This window comes from Vigna angularis, chromosome 6 (assembly GCF_016808095.1).
Source record: "Vigna angularis cultivar LongXiaoDou No.4 chromosome 6, ASM1680809v1, whole genome shotgun sequence".
Taxonomy (NCBI): domain Eukaryota; kingdom Viridiplantae; phylum Streptophyta; class Magnoliopsida; order Fabales; family Fabaceae; genus Vigna; species Vigna angularis.
Genome location: NC_068975.1, coordinates 22,354,538 through 22,378,810, shown reverse-complemented (window position 1 = coordinate 22,378,810; position 24,273 = coordinate 22,354,538). Strand labels below are relative to the sequence as shown.

Sequence of the window (24,273 nt, the reverse complement as noted above, 5' to 3'; positions counted from 1 at the left end):
AGACCACAGACAAAGTAAAGTTGATACGAGAAAGAATGAAGGCTTCACAGAGCAGACAAAAGTCCTATGCTGATCAAAGAAGGAGACCATTGGAGTTTGCAGTCGGAGATCATGTCTTTTTGCGGGTGACTTCAACTACAGGAGTAGGAAGGGCTCTTCGTTCGAAGAAACTTTCTCCTAAGTTCATTGGTCCATATCAAATTTTGAGAAGAATTGGGCCAGTCGCTTACGAGATGGCGTTACCTCCTCAGTTAGCCAAACTCCATTCAGTATTTCACGTTTCTCAACTAAGAAAATATGTTCATGATCCTTCTCACATTTTAGAAGTGGAAGATATTCAAATCAGAGAGGATCTATCCGTAGAAGTGCAACCTGTTTGTATAGAAGACACTAAAACCAAAGAGCTTAGAGGGAAAACTATCAACTTAGTGAGAGTAGTTTGGGATAGAAAAATAGGTGACTCTACGTGGGAATTAGAAGATAATGTAAAACATTCTTATCCCTATCTTTTTTTTGTGAAGTGTCGAATTTTCGAGGTCGAAAATTTTTGTTGTTGGGGAGAATGTAAGACCCATGTAAAATATTTAAATTTAATAAATAGTTGTTTTTTTTTTATTATTTTTATAAAGTTAATAAAAGTATGGTCAGAAAAAAATTAAAATTTATGATAGGTAACAATAATAATAATTTCAAGGGAAGGAGTTTAAAAATTTGAGAATTTATTTTAAGAGTTAAAAAAAATGAATAGTAAATAGTAAATAGTGAATAGTAAATAGTGAATAGTTAAAAAAAAATATTAAAATAAATTGTGGAAGAGAACACTCCACGTAGAATTAATCTTTCAGAGATAAGAATGGTGAATAAAAAATAATTTTTGAATAGTAAAAATGAATAGTAAAAGTGAATAGTAAAAATGAATAGTAAAAATGAATAGTAAAAATTTTTGGCTATAAATAGCCAAGGGGGGGAGGCTGAAAATTTGCACCAAAATTCTAGAGAAATTGTGAGAGAAGAGAGTTTGAGGAAATTCTAGTGAAGAGGGGAAATTCTGGAAGTTTCCGGAGAACGGTCTGAGAAGAGAAAAAAAAACTAAGTCTGGAATAGAGGTAAGGGGAGCTAACTTTGAGTAGTCCTTTTATATTATCTTGAGTCTTGAATATGCTATATTTTGCTTTTGTCTGATCTTAAATCTTGAATATGGAGTATTTTGTTTCTGTATGATCTTGAATTTTCAATGAGAGTATGCTTTTGTGTTGATATCCAAGTGTGATAGTTGTAAAATGTTATGTTGATTATGTTACGCCATTTGAATGTTATTAGTTGTTTATTTTTGTATTTTGGAAGGATTAGAAATTGTCTAACCGGCTCTGCCAGATTCAATTTCTTATTTCCCCAAACATTTTACTGTTTTCCTTATTTATTTTTATTGTATTTTGGAAGGATTAGAAATTGTCTAACCGGCTCTGCCAGATTCAATTTCTTGTTTCCCCAAACATTTTACTGTTTTCCTTATTTATTTTTTTTTTGTATTTTGGAAGGATTAGAAATTGTCTAACCGGCTCTGCCAGATTCAATTTCTTGTTTCCCCAAACTATTTATTGTTTTACTTATTTATTTTATTGCATTTTTGGAAGGATTAGAAGTTGTCTAACCGGCTCTGCCAGATTCAACTTCTTATTTCCCCAGACATGTTATTGTTCTTGTTATTTAATTATATTGTATTTTTGGATGGATTAGAAGTTGTCTAACCGGCTCTGCCAGATTCAACTTCTTGTTTCCCCATGAATTTTTATATTAAGATTATTTTATGATTGTCAAATATTGTATTCTTATATGACCATTTATAGTAATATTTTATTATTGTTAATTGTTTATAATTATCTTGTATGAATTCTATTATGAATGTTTATTGTGATCTTTGATAGGAAATTATTCATTTGAAATATAGTATGAGTCTCGGGGAGAGACTCTAAATTGGCATGGTATTAGTGTATATGTTGATGTTGAGGGTCCTGTTGTTGGTGGTGATCCTAAAACTCTAATAATTTTCCAGTCTCAATTAGAGAAGGATGTGTTATGTGGTGAGAGTAGTAGGAGGTCCTAGTCTATGTTTATAGACATTAATGGATTAACCTTGTGGGTGATGTGATATATTATATTTGGCCAAAATTTTTGTTGTTGAAATCACCACAAGTGCATGACCACCCGAGACTTCCATCAACATTATATCCGGATAATAGAGTCTAGTATGATAATTGCATCTTGCTAGAATTATGGTGAATGTATTACGTATAATAATAGTGTTATGCTTTTCTTTGAACTTTGCATAGTAGCTCACTCTTACTTGTTTGTTTGTGTCGGAAAAATCTCATTTTTGCGATGATCGTATAATGTTTTTGTTATACGGGAGCAGATGAGGGAACGACGTCTGAACCAATTCAAGTGAAGAAGGAAGCAGCAGAAAATTGAAGAATATTTTAAGAGAAAAAAAAATTAAGAGTGTTTTATTTATGTGTGAAAATATAATGTATTTCCAGTGTGAACTATGTTACTCCTAAATGGAGGATTGTAATATTGTATGATGTTTTCTTTATTAATCAAATAATTTGGGTGTGAGATGTTTTATATTTTGGGGGTGTTACAGGTTACAGTGGACATTTATGTTTGAAGGCGTAATCAGTTACAGAATATTGTAACTGGTTACAGAATATTTATTATGTATTACCCATTCATATTTTAATGGTCTCTTAATAAGGAGACAAATATATTTAGAAATTATAAAGTAGCACAGTATGATTCATTTTGATCATGCATAATTGACTCGTTATAAAAAAAATTAACTGAAAATTCTAACTTGTCCCACATTAGTAGATTGATTGATATATTTTCTTTTAATTTTTTATTTTAATTTTTTTCAATTATAAATATATATGTATATATTAAAAGTAAAGTGTGAATAGGTTTTAAGTTTTAATTGTTAATTAATATCTTTAATAAGAAAAATTAAAATAATTATTAAATTTACTTGTTAAAATATTGATTTAAATATAATATTTGTCTTTATTTTTTGTCTATTTTATTCAATTTGATCCTATGTTTTTAAGAATTTAATACAGTCTTAATTTTTATTAATTTTGGTCACTTTAATCCTTTTTTATAAAGACATTTGAATGGTTAACGAAAAATACTATCAGAAACACTATCACATAGACTTCATACGTGAATAACATTTTTAAATTAAAAAAATTATGAACTATAACAACATTATTATTTTTTTTGTTAACAATTTAAACTTTGTTAAAAAAACTAAATTAACTAAAATTGATGAAAATCAGAACTTTTTGAATAAAAAATAATAAATAAAACCAAATTAAACAAAATAGATGAAATAGTAACTAAAATTGTATAAACCTTCTAAATATTACATTTATAACTAATAATTAAAATTTGATTAATATTAATCATTCTTACATGCGTGACAAATAAATTTATATCACTTCGTACTAAATTATATTACAATTTAATTGTACATTTTAAAATACATTCATTTTACTACAATTTAATTTTTAAAATTTTTATACATTAATTTTAATAATTATTCATAATTTTTTTCTCTTTATAAACATTTTTACAATTAAATATAACATTACAAAATAACATTTTATAATACTTTTATAAGTAGGGGCAATTTTGTAATCTTCATTTTCTACCAATTAAATTAATTTTTAAAATCTATCACATCAATCAAATCCTACACTAATTCTCACAAACTTTACTTCCAAATCCACTCTCAATTGACCACAAATCCACTCAAAAAAACAACAAAAATATTACCCTCAAATCCATTCAAATCATCTCCCAAAATCATCTCCCACATATTCTCCCAAAAGAACACACCCTTGATATCTATCCAATTCTCTCCCAGCGCCTTCATTTATTCTCCATCTAATCTAATTCCTTAAATATCTAAATCCTAATTCTCTCTGTCTCCTTCAAATTTTCATCCAAACTCCTTCACTGCATCACAATCTTCCCTGTTTCGTGTTCGTTGAGCGTCTTCGTTTTCATGGAGCGTGGCTTCGTGTTTGTCTTCCCTGCTTGGGCTGAACGTCGAAGTCGAGGCGTCGAGACATCGAGACATTTCATGGCTGAGCGAGGCTATTTTCTTCTCCTTTGTGTTGGTCTAATCAAGTTCAAGGTTGAGACACGTGAGAAGGTAGTTGCTACAATTTTTGTTTAAAATGTTGTCTCAATTTGTTATCTCTGTAGAAGCTTTTCCTGTTAGATTTTGTTAAATGATACAAGTGCAATTGATTTCCATATTTTGTCAATGAATTTTTTCACCTCACTTCTGAAGCTTTTAAGCAACTAGCTGTCTGTGGTTAAAAAATGTACTGTTTTTTTATTTGCTGATTTTCAGTGCTCTTTTTATATATGTAGCACAACTCTTTTGCTGGTCTTTTTTGTCCTGTTAGCTCCTCCATTCACTTGAGTTTTTTCCACTTTCATATAATAGAGGAAAATTTTTGGTTGAAATTTTTCTAATAAGAGTATCAAGAAATCCAATGTCTGATTGTAATTTTTAATTCAAAGTGGAAATTGGGGGGAGGGAGTCATTGAAGATTTGTTTTGCTACAGCATGAAGATGAAAAATGAACAATTAAAATTTGGAAATTTAATGTAATAAACAAACTAGTATAGGCTGGGAAGAAAAAGCTTTAACGTACTGTTATCATGTGTTATGGTTTATTGTCAGGACTAATTGATATCTGAATAATATTTCTTTTTAATCTTGATACATATTTCTTTAAATTACTCCGATTTGGAAAAATAACTTCCTACACTTCTTAGCTCTGGGTAGGACCTGCAAGCAAAGCAACACAAGAGAAGGAGTTTTTTGACAGTCATCTTGCTCCATTTTACATAATTGAACAGGTTCTTTTTTTGGTCCCCTTTACTTCAGTACAATATGCAACAACTCCTCCATCAGAGTAGTACTCTATAGTTTGTGCATTCCCACCAGGAACGCCCTCATCGTCATTCATCGGCTCTTCCTCCACAGGCGTATCAGTCCTCATCACATGCTGTACCGGCGCGTCTTCCACCACCGACAGCATCGTCGGCATCCTCGGAAAATTGCTCCGTCCGAGCAAATAATCGTCCCACGACACCTGTGGCTCCTCAAGCGAGTATCGAGGGTCGTCGAACGACATCCTCCTGGCGTCAAGCGAGAACTGTCCCACGTCTAGGGAGAACCGCCCTACGTCCAGCGAGAACCTTGGATCGGTGTCGCAAGACCGCCGCCCGAAGCCGTAGTCGGCGATCTCCGACTGCTTGTCCTGGAACTGTCGCCCGATCAGCTTCTCCACCGGAAGAGCATCGTTCCTCTGCTTCTTCGCTTTCTGCTTCTACCGCCACTTCTGCAATTTCTTGCTGAAAACTGAAGCCGCTGGGAAGAAGCTTCCTCCTCTTCTTCAACGATGGCAACAAGCTCTTCTTCCTTAATTAAGAACCCAATTAACAACCCTAATTCTTAATCTGATTTGAATCAAAAACTCGTGCCACTTAATCTCATCAATAAAAGAAAACTAACGTGACAGAGAGTGTAGAGCGCAGCTGGCATCAAACCTGGCATCGCCGTTTGCCACATCTACTAAAACTTAACGCCGTCCATTTTTAAGAATTAATACTAATAGTTTCAAAACTACGAGGACTAAAAACCATCAAAGTTTCGAGTAGGAATTAAAATAAAAATCGTGTGATACTTAAGGGACGAAAAACATATTTAACCCTCATTTATATATTTATATTTCAAATAAATAATTATTAAATATATAATAATAAAATGGGAAAAGTGAGAATTGATAAAATATATGTTAATAATTTTTTTAATACATTTATTATATCAAATTCATCTCAATACTTAATTTAAAATAAAATAAAATAAATAGTTAATTAAATATATTACTATTTAAATTATTTAAATAATAATATATTTAATGATCCTAAATCTTATCTAGAGAATAAATTTCACAAATGAATGTAACTTATATTTTCAAAAGGCCATTAAACACATTTATCAACATATAAAATAAGTCAATATCTCATATTCATATTTCACAATAAAAACTACGTATGAAATTGAATTCATGTTTTTCTCAATTAAGATTAAAAAAAATATCTTCTGTATATTATGTAAAGGATATTTGGATAGAAAAGACTAATAGCTTCATTTTATATTATTAAATATAGGATAAGACGCTATTATGCGCTCACGGAATCAACAACGTTCGCGAGTAGAACTAAACAATTTCTGACACCAAGGAAATACATAGGAATTATTGTTCAAAAATATAAAACACAAAAAAAAATGATAAAATCTCAAATAAGGATATGCAAATATATTGTTAATGAAAAACAAAAGAAGCTATTATTTTATAATTTCTTATTACAAAAAAAATTCCACAAGAAAAGCATGGAATCATTTCATGTGAAGAATCATGAAACCTAAACTTCATTATATTATTATCATGGATTGTTGGTCAACACATTTTGACTAGGTTTTGGCATACAATCACAAAGGCAGCAATTGTTTTCGCATTTCTTTTTGCAGAGGCAGCAAGGGAACAAGCAGTGTAAATTTCCACAGTCATTCGCAGTCTTGCACTTAAAGTCGCATGCATCAGCAAATTCTGCAAAATTTGTTCATCCTTATTAGAACCCTAATGATTTGTTAAAGAAAATAATGAACAAAGAAAAACAAAGAGGAATACCTGTTGTTACTGTCATCAGAAATAAAACTATCAAACAAGAAATCAATACTGAAGCTTTTGCCATTTCCCTATCTCTATGTCTTGAAGTGATTTCTAGAATCAAGTTTTTCCTGACAAAATGTTTTCTGTTTACCAAGATTATTTATAATGCCCTGATAATAACAAAATAATAAAGTAGATTAATTTTCTCATGTGCAGTATATGAAGATCATTTATGAAAATAATTAATTGCATCAGTTTTATAAATATTATCAATAAATTAAAATTTAAAAGTTTTTATATGATTAAAAATGTTGACAGGGAGCCATCTAAACCTTATTAATTTATTTAAATAATATTTAAATGTTCCTGTTATGATTAATAAATTGATAAACTCGGTTAAAAATGAATGTGTTACTAAAATCTTAATTGAAAGGTTATTAACTTATTGTTAAAACTATTAAAAATAAGTTTGCTTTCTATTTTAATCAATTAACCTACTCGATTAAAATGGTTTGTGTTCTCAAATCTATTGAAAATGCAAATTAGGATGCAAAATTTTTTGTTTTAATCAATTAAATTATTTATCTAATCCATTAAAATTGATAGTATTATGTCTTTGTTATATATATATATATATATATATATATATATATATATATATATATATATATATATATATATATATATATATATATATATTGTACCAGGAGATCCGGGCGCCGTACAGAGGACGCCCCTGAGGCGACCGGGGCCGCCCAAAGGACGCCCACGTCACATCCGCCCCAGACAAATGCTCGACCGGGAGAAGAAAAACGCAGCCTCCCTTCAGTTAACCCTGGAGCAAATGGTCCTCAACCAAGATGAATATGATAAGAAGATTGAGCAGCTTGAGGCCGCTCTTGAGAAGGCCAAAAAGGAGGCCGCAGAAGGTTTGACAGCCGCCCGGGGCGAGCGAGAACGTATGGCGGAGGAGGGTCGCCAGCTGAAGGCGGAGGTTGCCCGCCTAAAGGAGGCCGAAGCCGAGCGCGTCAAGGCAAATGAGGAGCTCACTCTTGAAGTTGCCAAGGCCAAGGAACAAATTGTTGAGCTAGAGTCAACAATTCTGTTCGAACACGAGGAAGGGTTCAACAAAGCCCTTCGCCAAGTAACTCTTTTGGCGGGTGTCCAGGATCCGTTTTCTCTGGGCGTGGATATAGAGAAGGATGTTTTCGACGGCGTCCTCGTGGATCTGAATGCCGCCGAGGAAAACGAACCGCCTGTGGAGGCCGCCGCCGGGGGAGATAATTAGATTTTTCCTTTTTTGATGTGATGTGTATTTTGTTGCCGCCCGCCCCAGCCTCTCGGATTGTCCGGGAGTAGGCCGGGCGGTAGTTTTGTAAATCGGGGCGTGTTTTAGCGTCAATGATTAATACACAATTGTGTTCTCATTTTGCATCTCCTTTTGTATGTCTTTGCTATTACCAAGTTTTGATGAGAATCCGGCAGTGGTGGGAGGTTCTTTCCGTCGCCTAACCAAGGTGAAGGGTGTTCTCGCCGGAACTCTTTAATCAGCTTGGAGTTTGGTAGGTCGGACGGTTCCTTCGCTTCGTCGCCCAACCAAGCCGAGAGTCGTTCTCGTTGGAACGCTCTTTAATCAGCTTGGAGTTTGGTAGGGCGGACGGTTCCTTCGCTTCGTCGCCCAACCAAGCCGAGAGTCGTTCTCGTTCGAACGCTCTTTAATCAGCTTGGAGTTTGGTAGGGCGGACGGTTCCTTCGCTTCGTCGCCCAACCAAGCCGAGAGTCGTTCTCGTTGGAACGCTCTTTAATCAGCTTGGAGTTTGGTAGGGCGGACGGTTCCTTCGCTTCGTCGCCCAACCAAGCCGAGAGTCGTTCTCGTTGGAACGCTCTTTAATCAGCTTGGAGTTTGGTAGGGCGGACGGTTCCTTCGCTTCGTCGCCCAACCAAGCCGAGAGTCGTTCTCGTTGGAACGCTCTTTAATCAGCTTGGAGTTTGGTAGGGCGGACGGTTCCTTCGCTTCGTCGCCCAACCAAGCCGAGAGTCGTTCTCGTTGGAACGCTCTTTAATCAGCTTGGAGTTTGGTAGGGCGGACGGTTCCTTCGCTTCGTCGCCCAACCAAGCCGAGAGTCGTTCTCGTTCGAACGCTCTTTAATCAGCTTGGAGTTTGGTAGGGCGGACGGTTCCTTCGCTTCGTCGCCCAACCAAGCCGAGAGTCGTTCTCGTTGGAACGCTCTTTAATCAGCTTGGAGTTTGGTAGGGCGGACGGTTCCTTCGCTTCGTCGCCCAACCAAGCCGAGAGTCGTTCTCGTTGGAACGCTCTTTAATCAGCTTGGAGTTTGGTAGGGCGGACGGTTCCTTCGCTTCGTCGCCCAACCAAGCCGAGAGTCGTTCTCGTTGGAACGCTCTTTAATCAGCTTGGAGTTTGGTAGGGCGGACGGTTCCTTCGCTTCGTCGCCCAACCAAGCCGAGAGTCGTTCTCGTTGGAACGCTCTTTAATCAGCTTGGAGTTTGGTAGGGCGGACGGTTCCTTCGCTTCGTCGCCCAACCAAGCCGAGAGTCGTTCTCGTTGGAACGCTCTTTAATCAGCTTGGAGTTTGGTAGGGCGGACGGTTCCTTCGCTTCGTCGCCCAACCAAGCCGAGAGTCGTTCTCGTTGGAACGCTCTTTAATCAGCTTGGAGTTTGGTAGGGCGGACGGTTCCTTCGCTTCGTCGCCCAACCAAGCCGAGAGTCGTTCTCGTTGGAACGCTCTTTAATCAGCTTGGAGTTTGGTAGGGCGGACGGTTCCTTCGCCCCGTTAGCCGAGTTGAGAACGATTTTTGATATCTGCAAAATAACGTTCGTAGAATAGGAACATCTTTTCATTCATCTTGGAAATAAGTTATACATGATTAACTGAAGTAAAATTTTAGATGCGTAGCGTTCCAAGTGTTGGGGACCGGATGTCCGTTCATGCGTTGTAACCTGTAAGCCCCGTTTCCCAGGGTTTCCACCACGCGGAATGGCCCTTCCCACTTGGCTGCAAACTTCCCATGCGCTGGGTTCCGGCGGGCATCCCCGGCTTTTCGCCATACGAGATCTCCCTCCTGGAAGCTCCTTGGCCGGACCTTGGAGTTGTACTTTCTTTCAACCATGCGCCTGCACGCTTCGGCCCTCAATACGGCCCGCTCTCGTCGTTCATCTAGGGAGTCCAATTCGATCCTCAGCTCTTGGTCGTTGAGGTTCAGGTCATCGACTTGACGTCTAAAGGACGGCTCCCCCAGTTCGACTGGTAACATAGCGTCAGTACCGTAGGTTAAGTTGAAAGGGGTTTCGCCAGTGGTTCCATGGGGCGTGCATCTGTACGCCCATAGGACCTCTGGCAACTCGTCAACCCACGCTCCCTTCTTTTCTCCCAGGCGCCGTTTAAGCTCCGAGACTATGGTCTTATTCATCGCTTCCGCTTGCCCATTCGTCTGGGGGTGTTCGACCGAACTGGTGACGTGCCTAACTCCCAACCCTTTGAAGAACTCGGCCAGTTTCTTGTCAATGAACTGTCGGCCGTTATCTGTGATGATCGACCGAGGGAGGCCGAAACGACATACCAATTTCCAACAAAACTTCTGTACTTGGGCGGCCGTAATGGTTGCCAGTGGCTCGGCTTCTACCCATTTCGTGAAGTAGTCCACCGCCACCAGGAGGAACTTCTTCTGCGCCTGCCCTAATGGGAACGGTCCAACGATATCCATACCCCATTGTGCGAACGGCCACGGGGAAGTCATTGAGTGGAGGGCGTGCGGCGGTAGGTGAGAGTTGTTGGAATGCTGTTGGCACCGGACGCATTTCTGGACGAACGTTTTTGTGTCGGCTTCAACCGTAGGCCAGTAATATCCGGCTCTCAATATTCGGGCTTTTAGAGCTCGCCATCCTGTGTGAAAACCACAAATGCCGTTATGGAGTTCGTCCATAACGTAAAGTGCCTCTGCCTCTCCCAAGCACTTAAGGAGAGGGGAGGAGAATCCTCTGCGGTACAGATCGTCTCCCACGATGAGATAACGGGCGACCCTCTTAGCTTCGCCCGGACCTACCGTCTCCCCCTTATCCTGGCGGTTCATGATTTCCCGGATTCCTGCCCGCCAATCTTGTCCCTCGCCGGATATCGCCGAGCATTCCACGGAAGGTTGTAGTAGGACCTGCCGTACGACAGTAGTCAACTGCCCCTTCTCCTTTCCCGAACTAAGCTTGGACAACACGTCCGCCCGTGTGTTTTGTTCCCTGGGAATGTGCCGTATATCCAACTTATCGAACGCTTTCGCGAGGTCCGTTGCTCGCTGGAAGTACCTCAACAGACGCTCCTCTCGAACTTGGAAGTTGCCATTCATCTGACCAACCACCAGCTCTGAGTCCGTCCGGCAAGTGATTCTTCTGGCCCCCATGTCTTTTGCCAACTCGAGGCCGGCCACCAAGGCCTCATATTCGGCCTGATTGTTAGACACCTTGAACTTGAAGATCAAGGAATGCTCCAATAAGAATCCGTTGGGGCCCTCGAGTACGATGCCGGCCCCGCTGGCCGATCGACCGGACGCTCCGTCTACATACAAACTCCACTCGTCCTGGCTGGACGGCGGTAACTCGGCCGCGAAATCTGCTAAGTGCTGGCCCCTAACCGATCCTCTGGGCTCATACCGTAAACCAAACTCTGAAAGTTCGACCGCCCAGGAGACCATCCGTCCGGCCAAGTCCGGCTTCCTCAGGATCTTGGAAATAGGGAAGTCGGTCCTGACTATCACCTGATGACTTTGGAAGTAAGGACGGAGCCTTCGGGAGGCGTTCAACAAAGCTAAGGCCACCTTCTCCACCCGTTGGTATCGGGTTTCGGCGTCGAGGAGCGTGCGACTCACAAAATAGATTAGCCTCGGCTGAGGCCGTTCCTGCATTAGCACGGCACTAATGGTCGTCTCCGACACTCCTAGGAAGACGTGAAGATCTCCCCCTGGGACTGGGCGGTTCATTACTGGCGGGTTAACAAGGAGTGTTTTTACGTCCTGAAACGCCCGTTCGCACTCGTCGTCCCATGTTGGGCCACCCCCTTTTTTCAATTTCCGGAGGACCGGCCTCATCCTGTCCGCCAGGTTGGGGATAAAACGGGACAAGGCGGTGAGGCGTCCGATCAGTCTTTGAATCTCTTTCAGGGTGGTCGGACTTGGCATTTGCAATATCGCTTCGCACTTGTCCGGGTTGGCCTCAATCCCCCGGGATGTTAGCATGAAGCCCAAGAACTTTCCGGCAGCTACCCCAAATGTACATTTGGCGGGGTTTAGGCGCATGCCGAACTTCCTTACTTGTCGAAACACCTCCTCAAGGTCTTTGAGGTGTCCTTCTCCATCCGCGGACCGAACGACCATGTCGTCGACGTATACGTCCATGCACCGGCCTATCTGGTCTCGGAAAATCCGGTCCATTAAACGCTGGTACGTCGCCCCGGCATTCTTTAGGCCGAACGGCATGACCTCATAACAGAAGTTGGACTTCTCCGTCATGAACGCCGTCTTCTCGATGTCCGGCCCATACATGGGTATCTGGTTGTATCCGGAATATGCATCTAGAAAACTTAGTACCCGATGTCCAGAAGCGCCGTCCACCAGGGCGTCTATGCTGGGTAGGGGGTGTGAATCTTTCGGGCAGGCTTTGTTCAGGTCCGTATAGTCTGTGCACATGCGCCACTTTCCATTGGCCTTTTTCACCATGACCACGTTAGCCAGCCATGTGGTGTATGTGACTTCCCGCACAAAGCCGGCCTTTTTTAGCTTTCCTACTTCCTCCTCTACAGCTTGTCGTTTTTCATCGCCCATTCTTCTCTTCTTTTGCGCGACTGGGTGGGCGTTCTGGAAAAGGGAGAGCTTGTGGCACATTACCGCGGGATGGATGCCCGGCATGTCTGCTGCCGTCCACGCAAATAGATCCCGGTTCTTCCAAAGTAATGCCCTTAGCTCCTTTTCCATTTCAGGGTTCATCTCCCTGGCGATGAGGGTGGTCTGGGCAGGTTCCCTCCCTATCGAAATAGGTTGGGTTTCTCCAATGGGCTCGAGACGGTCCTCGGTATTCATCCTCGGATCGAGGTCTGCCATAGCAACCTCGGAGCCGACCGCTCTTCTTTTTATAGGTCGGACGTGCAGCTTCAAACCTGCCGCGTAGCATTCCCGGGCTGTCTTCTGGTCCGCCTGGACCGTGCAAATAGTTCCCTTTGTGGAGGGGTACTTCATCGTGAGGTGAGGGGTAGAGATGATTGCCCCAAACGCGTTTAGGCATGGTCTTCCGAGCAGCGCGTTGTACGATGTGTTCGCCTCTATTATTAGGTACCGGACCCTCTTCTCTTCGCTAGAGCGTCCGGTTCCTAACCTTGTTCTCAGCTCCACGTACCCCCTTGTATCCACCCTTTCCCCCGCAAAGCCTACTATCTGCCCATCATAAGGAACGATGAGGTCCTCGGATATATCCATCTGCAAGAAGGTCTTCCAGTAGAGGATGTTGACCGAACTTCCCTGGTCAACCAGAACCTTGCTGACTCCATACCGCGCTATCTCTGCAGTGATGACCATTGGGTCGTCCTGGTCCGGATCAGGAGCGTGGAAGTCTTCATCCGAAAAGGTGATGGGTGGCATGGAGCGGCGAGGTTTGTCCGCTAAATGCACGGACTGGAGGGATCGGACATGGCGTTTTCGAGCGGAGGAGGACGACCCTCCCCCCGCGAATCCTCCGGAAATGGTGTTAATATGCCCTCTCAAGGGGCGTTCCCTGCTATGGCTTCGGCTTCGGTTCGGTCGCCTCTCCGAGCGGGGTTGGTCGACCTTCGCGCTCCTTGTCTTATCCTTTCGATAGGCCGGCCTCTGAGTAGGCCGACTGGTTGGTTGCGGGGGGTGCTCATCACGGACGTATTTTTTGAGCTTTCCTCCCCGGATGAGCTCCTCTATCTTGTCTCTGAGGGTCCAACACTCTTCAGTGTCATGACCCATATTTTTGTGGTATGCACAGTGTTTGCTTCGGTCAGCGTTCTTCGTTGTCGGGAACCCCTCTGGTTCCGGTATCAATTCTGCGTTTAGGGCTTCTCGCAAGATTTTTTCCCTTGAGGCGTTCAAAGGTGTATACTGTTGGAAACGAGGTCCCCTATTCTGTTCCCTGGGCCTAGGACCGGACGTTTTTTCCGTCAACCGACTGGGCTTATTAACGTCCGTTCTTTCTCCTCTGGACTCCTGGTTCTCTTTTTTGTAAGAGAGTTTCATTTCTTCCACCCGTATCTCGTCTGCCGCTCTCTCTCTCAACTCTTCCATAGTTTTGGGCGCTCGCCTACAGACGCTATCCTTGAACGGTCCCGGCTTAAGAGCCGGCAGGATGTAATGAAGGGCGAGCTCTGGGGTCAGGCTTTTCACGCGCCGGACGGTCTTCTGATACCGGTCCATGAACGATCGCAGCGGTTCGTCCTTCCCCTGTTTGAGAGTCATCAATTCGAATACGGTCAGGTCCTGGGTACTACTGGCTGCGAATTGTTTAATGAATAGCTGTTTTAATCCGGTAAAGTTTCCTATTGAATTGGGGGGGAGGGTGTTAAACCATTCTAAAGCTTCTTCCTCAAGTGAGAGCGAGAACGCTCGGCACCAAATGGAGTCATTGCCGATCCGGAACGCCATGGCGTTCGAGAATGTCTGGATATGGGACGCCGGATCCGTCGTTCCGTTATACATTTTGAATTGCGGTGCCATGAATTGCTCCGAGATTTGGACATTCATTATGCTTTGGGTGAATGGAAGTAACAGGGTGGATGAAGGTTCGGACTTAACCACCATCCGCCCGTCCTCGGCAGCGCTTTCCGCGTGTACCGATTTAGCTTGGCTTTCTTCGGCCTCCGACCCGGAGGGCCTCCAAGTCCTATCGCCTTCGGTATTTGGGGGCGTGCGTTCTTCCACACCCTTTCCTTTATCCTTCACTCGTTCTCCCCCGTCCATTCGTCCGGTCTCCCGGGCTATCCGAGCTTCGCAGTCGGCCCTTACGGCCGCCATCTCTTCCTCGTGACGTTGCTGCATCTCGTCCATTTTCTGTTGTAACATGCGCATCGTCTCAGCGGGGTCGTCCATGCTCATATGTTTCTCGCATCTTCCATATCCCGGACGATGTGGATACGGCGGACCCTCCACTCTAAATCCTTGCGGTAAGCATAGCAGGAAGCATACCGGCTGGGAACAACGGGAGCCAGCTCGGACGCCACAATCCCTTGACCATCCGGCTCGAAGGGCGACCCGACTACACGAACACCGCCCTTGATCAGGAACAGAGGCACGCCGTGGAAGATCCGGTCGTTCCCCGAGACCGGTGACTCAGGATCCCCCCCAGAAGATCCAACCGCCTCCCCCAAAAAGTGAGAAGAAACCGAGCTAAGAGAATCGCTGCTGTCGCCACACGCCGACCCCTCCCGGACTCCGCCCGACGACCCAGAAACAAACTCAACGGACGTGGACGCCATTTATTACCTGAGGGAAAAAGAATCTCGAGCTCTGAAGTAAGGAAGATAAGTGAAAATGACCCCGTCCAAACCCACTATTTATAGGGAGAAGTTAGTAACCGTTAGAAACATCCTGGCCGTTTAGATTTGACACGATCAACGCCGCAGATTGAGCGACGTTTCACCTCTCGCCAATGGAGACGCGCCACATGTTTTCCCGCTTAATTTTCGAATTCAAAAAGGCCACTGGATAAAGCCCAATAGCGAGCTCCAGATCCAAAGTTCGCTGCATCCAAAAATCCTACGTTCACTACGTGCACTAGGACTTGGGGGGCTTGTGTACCAGGAGATCCGGGCGCCGTACAGAGGACGCCCCTGAGGCGACCGGGGCCGCCCAAAGGACGCCCACGTCACATCCGCCCCAGACAAATGCTCGACCGCCCAAGTCTTGGCCGCCCAAATGCCGACCACAAACCTAAGAGAAACTGAAGAACTCACAAAGAATCCCATCACCACGAGATAGCGTCGCACTCTTCATGCTCACAAAAGGTGTTCTACAGAATAATAGATATCACGAAGTGCCGGGCGACCACATAAGGGATCGTCCGCCCAACGAAATGCCGGGCGACCACATAAGGGATCGCCGCCCCACTAAAGGCCGGGCGACCGCTTAAGGGATCGTCCGCCCAACGAAATGCCGGACGTTCGCGTAAGGATCGTCCACCCGACGAAGTGCCGGACATCCGCATAAGGGATCGTCCGCCCAACGAAAGGCCGGGCGACCACAAAGAGGATCGTCCGCCCAATTCAGTGCCTCAAGTCGTCCACAGGAAAGACGAACGCCCATATTCCACTGACCGGCCAATTCATTAATCATTATGGCTCAAGTAAACTAACCTGGTTCAGAGGTAAGTAGAAGTTAAGAGCTATTGGGCTGATTGGGCCATGATTGAAATCAGAAGCTATTGGGCTGATTGGGCTGTGATTAACTTTTCACTAAGCCCAAGCCCATAGCGAAAACTATAAATACAGGTTCGCGGTGAGTGGTAAGAGAGTTAGATTGCATGCACATTTATTACTGTCTCTTAAGTAAAGCCATTGCTCTGAAACTGACTTTGGCATCGGAGAATCTTTTGTAGGTCTCCACCCCTCCGGATCAAGAGGAAAGTCGAGGCCTGGGAGGAAGATCCGTCGCTGGGATCAGATCGTACAGAGGACGCCCCTGAGGCGACCGGGGCCGCCCAAAGGACGCCCACGTCACATCCGCCCCAGACAAATGCTCGACCGCCCAAGTCTTGGCCGCCCAAATGCCGACCACAAACCTAAGAGAAACTGAAGAACTCACAAAGAATCCCATCACCACGAGATAGCGTCGCACTCTTCATGCTCACAAAAGGTGTTCTACAGAATAATAGATATCACGAAGTGCCGGGCGACCACATAAGGGATCGTCCGCCCAACGAAATGCCGGGCGACCACATAAGGGATCGCCGCCCCACTAAAGGCCGGGCGACCGCTTAAGGGATCGTCCGCCCAACGAAATGCCGGACGTTCGCGTAAGGATCGTCCACCCGACGAAGTGCCGGACATCCGCATAAGGGATCGTCCGCCCAACGAAAGGCCGGGCGACCACAAAGAGGATCGTCCGCCCAATTCAGTGCCTCAAGTCGTCCACAGGAAAGACGAACGCCCATATTCCACTGACCGGCCAATTCATTAATCATTATGGCTCAAGTAAACTAACCTGGTTCAGAGGTAAGTAGAAGTTAAGAGCTATTGGGCTGATTGGGCCATGATTGAAATCAGAAGCTATTGGGCTGATTGGGCTGTGATTAACTTTTCACTAAGCCCAAGCCCATAGCGAAAACTATAAATACAGGTTCGCGGTGAGTGGTAAGAGAGTTAGATTGCATGCACATTTATTACTGTCTCTTAAGTAAAGCCATTGCTCTGAAACTGACTTTGGCATCGGAGAATCTTTTGTAGGTCTCCACCCCTCCGGATCAAGAGGAAAGTCGAGGCCTGGGAGGAAGATCCGTCGCTGGGATCAGATCGTACAGAGGACGCCCCTGAGGCGACCGGGGCCGCCCAAAGGACGCCCACGTCACATCCGCCCCAGACAAATGCTCGACCGCCCAAGTCTTGGCCGCCCAAATGCCGACCACAAACCTAAGAGAAACTGAAGAACTCACAAAGAATCCCATCACCACGAGATAGCGTCGCACTCTTCATGCTCACAAAAGGTGTTCTACAGAATAATAGATATCACGAAGTGCCGGGCGACCACATAAGGGATCGTCCGCCCAACGAAATGCCGGGCGACCACATAAGGGATCGCCGCCCCACTAAAGGCCGGGCGACCGCTTAAGGGATCGTCCGCCCAACGAAATGCCGGACGTTCGCGTAAGGATCGTCCACCCGACGAAGTGCCGGACATCCGCATAAGGGATCGTCCGCCCAACGAAAGGCCGGGCGACCACAAAGAGGATCGTCCGCCCAATTCAGTGCCTCAAGTCGTCCACAGGAAAGACGAACGCCCATATTCCACTGACCGGCCAATTCATTAATCATTATGGCTCAAGTAAACTAACCTGGTTCAGAGGTAAGTAGAAGTTAAGAGCTATTGGGCTGATTGGGCCATGATTGAAATCAGAAGCTATTGGGCTGATTGGGCTGTGATTAACTTTTCACTAAGCCCAAGCCCATAGCGAAAACTATAAATACAGGTTCGCGGTGAGTGGTAAGAGAGTTAGATTGCATGCACATTTATTACTGTCTCTTAAGTAAAGCCATTGCTCTGAAACTGACTTTGGCATCGGAGAATCTTTTGTAGGTCTCCACCCCTCCGGATCAAGAGGAAAGTCGAGGCCTGGGAGGAAGATCCGTCGCTGGGATCAGATCGTAGGAAGAGCTGGAAGGTTCAGAACCGCACGGTCCGACACATCCGAAACATATATATATATGTTTGGTTTTTTTTCTAAACACCAAAAACATTATAAGAGTTTTCATTTGTTGGGCAAGAACATTCTTTAAGCATTTTAAGAGTATGGAGAGCAAAACATCAATTGAGAAAAATCAAAGTTGTAAGCTTGTAAGGATGAGAGAAAGAGCTAAGAAACATCTATAGTTTCAATTTTATTATGACGAAAAAGTAATTAAAACTTTTATCCGATTAAATTAAAAGTTAAAATATAAAAAAATTAAAAGACTATTAACTATCAAATAAACTATTAAATCTTACAAATTAAGACTTAATTATTAATTAATAATATAACATTTAAATATAATAATTATTTTAAGTTATCTAAATATAAATATTAATTAATAAATTAAAATTTAAAAGTTTTTATATGATTAAAAATGTTAACAGGGGAGCCATCAAAACCTGGTTAATTCGTTTAAATAATATTTAAATGTTACTGTTATGATTAATAAATTGATAAACTCGGTTAAAAATAATGTGTTACTAAAATCTGTATTGAAAGGTTATTAACTGATTGTTAAAACTATTGAAAATGTAAATCAGGATGCAAACCTCTTTGTTTTAATTAATTAAGTTATTTATTTAATTGATTAAAATTGATACTATTGTGTTTTTGTTATATATATGTGTTTGGTTTCTCTTTTAGACACGAAAAACATTACAAGAATTTTCATTTGTTGGATAAAAACATTGTTTGAGCATTTTTAGAGAGCAAAACATTGAGAAAAATTAAAGTTGCAAACTTGTAAGGATGAGAGAAAGAGCTATAAGAAACATCTGATTTCAGTTTTCTCTATAATATATGCACTAAAGGTGTATCAGTTCTTTTATTTTTTCTGTAAACTCTGAGAATTATTGTGTCATTTGTCATGTAGGAAAGGTTCATAGTGTAAGAGTATGTAACCTTAGCTTTAGGAGTTATTTTTGTTTAGTTAAAGATTTATATTACATAGGAGATCTTGTAAGTTTATAATCTTGACATTCTTATATATTCATTTGTTATATATATATATATATATATATATATATATATATATATATATATATATATATATATATATATATATATATATATATATAAAACTGAGGTTTTGATTCTTGTTTATATTAGTTTTGTAGTGGTTTTTATATGTGATGATTGTAGTTTTATATATGTAGTGGATAATTCAAGTGAAGATGCACAACCATGAAGAATAAAAGTTGGACAAGTTTAAGGAATAGGTTTAATTGCTTTCTTTGTTCCCGATTTAGCTGTAGTGTGTCAAGTTCGTCCACCCTTTTAAAAAAGTTTCAATTATGTCCAAACTTAGTTTAAAAGTGTTAATTTCGTCCAAACATAGTAAAATTTGCGTCAATTAAATCCCTTCCGTTAAATAGACAAAAATGATGTTAACTTTTTCTTTCTCTCTCCTTTGCTTTTCTATACAATACAGCCTTTTGTCAGTGTTTGCAGTATCCATTGTCCTTTGTGCGACTTGTAATCATTTTTAATGGTGGATGTTTTATTTTATGATTTAATTGTTATTGCTGGCAGAAAGTTGCTTTTTATTATCTAATAAAAAGAATTATAATGCAGGATAAGCACGTATTCTTAAAAGAATGTGAAAATTTGTAATAATTATTTTAAAAAATATTTTGAAGGTAGTTCATTCAATCAACATTGTAAAATTTGTTTTTACGATTGTTTAAAATTAATCTCAGGATATAATTTAATTCACACTGACCTTAAAAGATCTTTTGAATAAACTATAATTTTTCATCTTAAATTAATTTATATCAATTTTAAAAACATTAAGCTTAGAAATTTATGCATAAAGTAATTTAATTTTAAAAAATATTTGTACCCGTTTTTAGGTAGAATTTTGCAAAATATTTGTACCCGAATTTTATGTAGAATTTTATGTAGTTTTCATGTTTATTAATTTTGTAATTAGTGCAAATGTTGTAATTCTTTTTCACTTTGTCATATTTTTAGAAAGAATTCGTGTTAGTAGAAAGAATTTTTTAGAAAGAATTCGTGAAGGAACTAGTTTAAATGGAATTTTTTTTGCTGGTTTGAAGGTAGCATAGGATCTTGTCTAACCAAAATATATGTTTTTTTGTTTAACACCCAGTTTCAAAAGAATATTAAATTAATAAAAATATTATAATAAAGTTAAATACAAATAGAATTTGTAAAACCTCAGTAATATTTAAATAAATTTAATAAATAAAAATAAAACATAGACGAAAACAGAAAAAATGAGAACTTATGACATATTTGTTATCAGATTTAGTAATAAAGTATATAAAACTATAACTTATTATAAAACTAATTATTAATATAATTGATTGTTGTACCAACCAAAGAATAAGTAAAAACATATATGGGTATTGTGAACATAATCCAAACACAAAAGGACATTAATAGCACTGACAAAGACTGACGCGTTGCACAAATAGCAGAGAAGAGAGAAAAAAAATTAACGTCGTTTCTGTGGATTTAACGGAAGGGACTTGATTGAAGCAAATTTTACTACGTTTGGACAAAATTGACACTTTTAAACCACGTTTGAACGAAATTGAAACTTTTTTAAAAGAGTGAACGAACTTGACACACTGCATCCAAACTAGGGACAAAGAAAGCAATTAAACCTAAGGAATAATAAGCAAAAGTCTTAGAGTTTAATTTCTTCATTTATTTTATCATTTTATCAATAATTCTTTTATGTAAGATATTGCTTATTTTTATTTATTTATTTTAATAAAGTAATGACATTTTTTTAAAGTACCTATTTGAAGTAGGGTTGTCCATGCAGTTATAAATGTAGACACGTGAAAATTTGGAGTATTACAGTTACTATTATTATATATTGTTCTTACAAGGTCAGATATATCTTGTAAAGACTCCAACTAGCACTCCAAGCTTCCAACTTCAGAAGTAATCGTCCTTTCCTAGCCAAGTAGGGATTGTGTTTGTAGAAAATACTCTAAAAGTCAATCAATTGCATCCACGAGTAATAAACATGGTCATTAATGAACATAATTAATGTACCTAGTAGAATGTGTTATTTACACTATTGTTCATGGGCCTTTACCTGAACGAGCTTGGGCCATGTGACCCAATTACCTATTAATCTTGAGTTAACTCTTTCCTCCTTAGCTTAATTGTGAATTATTATAACTAGTAGTTTTGTTAGCATAATCTCGACTTGGTCGAACATGTGTCAGTTTGGTATATGTCGACTTAGTAGGTTGATATTTATTTGGACGTGTAGAATACACTAGCTCCCATGAATTGCCTTTGGGTTGCCTCTGAATTTGCTCTAGTAGCCTCCAAATTTTGTAACACCACTGTATTCTGTTGGACTAAGGCAGCGTTCTGTTGCTGTAAAGCCTCTATCACTGATTCCAACAACCTGGTGTTGTCAGATGGATTCCGATCGACAGATATAGGAGGAGGAGGTCTATGAGCCATCTTCTCTGATTAACAGAGAAAAAGAACCATCAGTTTAATCCAAAAAGTTAGATACACTAATTAATCGAACATTGAGTACACAGAAAAAGCATAGTATACGCATAACCTACATTATTTCTAAGGAACAAAGCTGTTATGATATCATTAAATGTAACATCCCAAAAATACAGTATAAAACCATATCATAGAATACTCACATATTAACAATATTACAGTTCAGTTCAAAAAGGAAGGGTACACTTATGGTTGAACGACCTTACAAAATACCACAGAAATTAAACTTTATAAAGCTAAATACTTGATCGAACGGTTCCAACAAAACCATCTTAAACCGAACGGATATACAAAACGAAGTAACTATAACTACCGAACGGTTCTATGGTTCGGCCTTAACCTCCACTTTTTCAAGAGCCTCTTCCAGCAACTCCTCTCCTTCTGCTCACATCCACAGGATGATCATTGCAACAGAAAACAACAACAAGAAGGACAAAACAGACAAGACAAGAAATAGGGTAAGCTTATGTAATTTAATTAATTCAATACACATATAATTCACATCAAACTGATATAATTCCATAATTAAATCAATCCACCAATCATACATTAATGCATGCAATGAACGACCACTTGACTCTGACTGACCGAACTGTATGAATTCTGTGTAGGTACGACGTTTTGCACCCGGGTGATGTAGTAGCTGGGATGTCCTCAACAGCTGCCACCCGAGGTTAGTCCGTTCTTATATCGCCCATCTTAACCTTATGGACTAGGACCTCCTGTCATTCTCAGACATGATTTACTCCTCTCTACTTGAGAATGAGTAATCATAGAATATCAGGATAAACGCCACCTTAGCATGACCACATTCATACTTTACCAATCCAAAACAAATCCTGAGATATTCCTCCCTAGAATATCCTTTCATATCCATATCATTCAAATCATATCATACTTTAAAGTCATCATACTTCATTATCAATACATTCAAATTGAATTAAGGAAACAATATTCCATCTTAGAAGCAAGACCGAACAAGAGAAATACTTCTTAAACTAATCTAACCAAACACTTAGTGTAAGACCGAGCGGTCTTTCACTTATCCACCAAATAGGACTGAACGGTCCAGGAAAGACAAGACTCGTCATAAGCCTAACACTTATAATAATAATAAGAAGAAGAAAAGACTACGGGATACACAACAACTTTGACCCAAAGATCTTTACTAGACACAACCCAAGAAATAGGTGGAATACTATAGAATACATCTACTTAAACCTGACTGAATGATAAGGAAAGTTTTTATCAGAGACCTAAGAGTTTAAACCGAACACTACAAACTAGGGCCGAACACTCTTAATACTCAAAGCAGATATATTAAGGAATATATTGTATAATCGAGCACTTATTTCAAATCCTAATACTACTGAGACCGAGCGCTTGGTTTGTGACCAAGAGCTAGGTTTATGACCAAGCACTACTCAGATTATACAATGAAGGAATATATTCTAATTTCAATTACATATGACTTATTTTCAACAAAAGATAAATATAATATTTAAGAATTTAAGAATTTAGGTATTTTTTAATATCTTAACTAAGCTGATTTGAAAAGTACAAAGGAGAAACTATATGTAGACCGAACGATCATTTACATATATAATAATATAAAATCGATCAATCATTAACTAAATTCTCTACAAAAGAATTCAGTTTAGACCGAACGCTCAAAGGAAAACCAAACGGTCAATAATGACTCTTGGTGTCAAACACAGGATTATGCAGAAAGTTGCAGATTGAAAATCAAACTCTATCTCAACCCAGTCTACCTCAATTATAAATCATTCACTCATATAAACAACATACATTAGCACCAATACTTCATATTTATCAAATAATCAAACCAACATACAACCATTCACAACAAGAATCATAATCAAATTATATAAGCTTCCCTTACCTCTTAAGCTTAGCCGAACGCTCACAATTTGTATAAGATAATTCACCACCAGAAATCTTACACTCCTACGGTCACGATTTATGAAACTAAACCAAACAAAAGACCAGAAGTGTGATCATAATGAGATGGCAAACTCATACAACCAGAAACTCGGTTTGCATGTGACAAAAAACAACAGTGCTGAGAGAGGAATGAACTTACCAGCTCAAACCAGCAACTTGATCGGTGCAAAGTGAAACTTTTGGCACCAGGGAGACCTAGACATGGTCTGATTGAAGATTGGAAGAAGAAAAGGGTAAGATTTTGTAAAGAGAAGAAGAAGATTGTAGAGAGAAAGAGGAGAAAATGAAAGGTTCAGAAGGTTGAAGATGAAGGGTGCATGTAGAGAAAGTGGCACGAAAATTGAAAGTTTAAGTTTTACATAACCGTCAAAATCGATCGGCCACTCAGCTGCTCACACATATCCTTCACTTTCTGATTTTCACTAACACACTTGACTTCCACTTACACAAGATTTTTAAGGGTTCTGACATTTCTTCTCTTACAATTTTTTATTATGTTAGATTTTTCAATTTGAAACTTCAAAAATAATCATATTAAATATATCATATGTTAAAGACTTATAAAGCTTTTCATGAGGCTGAATATCAAAA

The 24,273-nt window shown here is 40.5% G+C and overlaps 1 protein-coding gene across 1 annotated transcript; it reads right to left on the bottom strand.

Moving 5' to 3' along the window:
- Positions 1-9,641: 9,641 nt before the first annotated feature.
- On the bottom strand, positions 9,642-14,837 carry LOC128197543 (uncharacterized). The gene has a single exon (XM_052879598.1). The coding sequence runs from the start codon at positions 14,835-14,837 to the stop codon at positions 9,642-9,644; it is 5,196 nt and encodes a 1,731-aa protein (XP_052735558.1).
- Between the last annotated feature and the right edge of the window lie 9,436 nt (positions 14,838-24,273).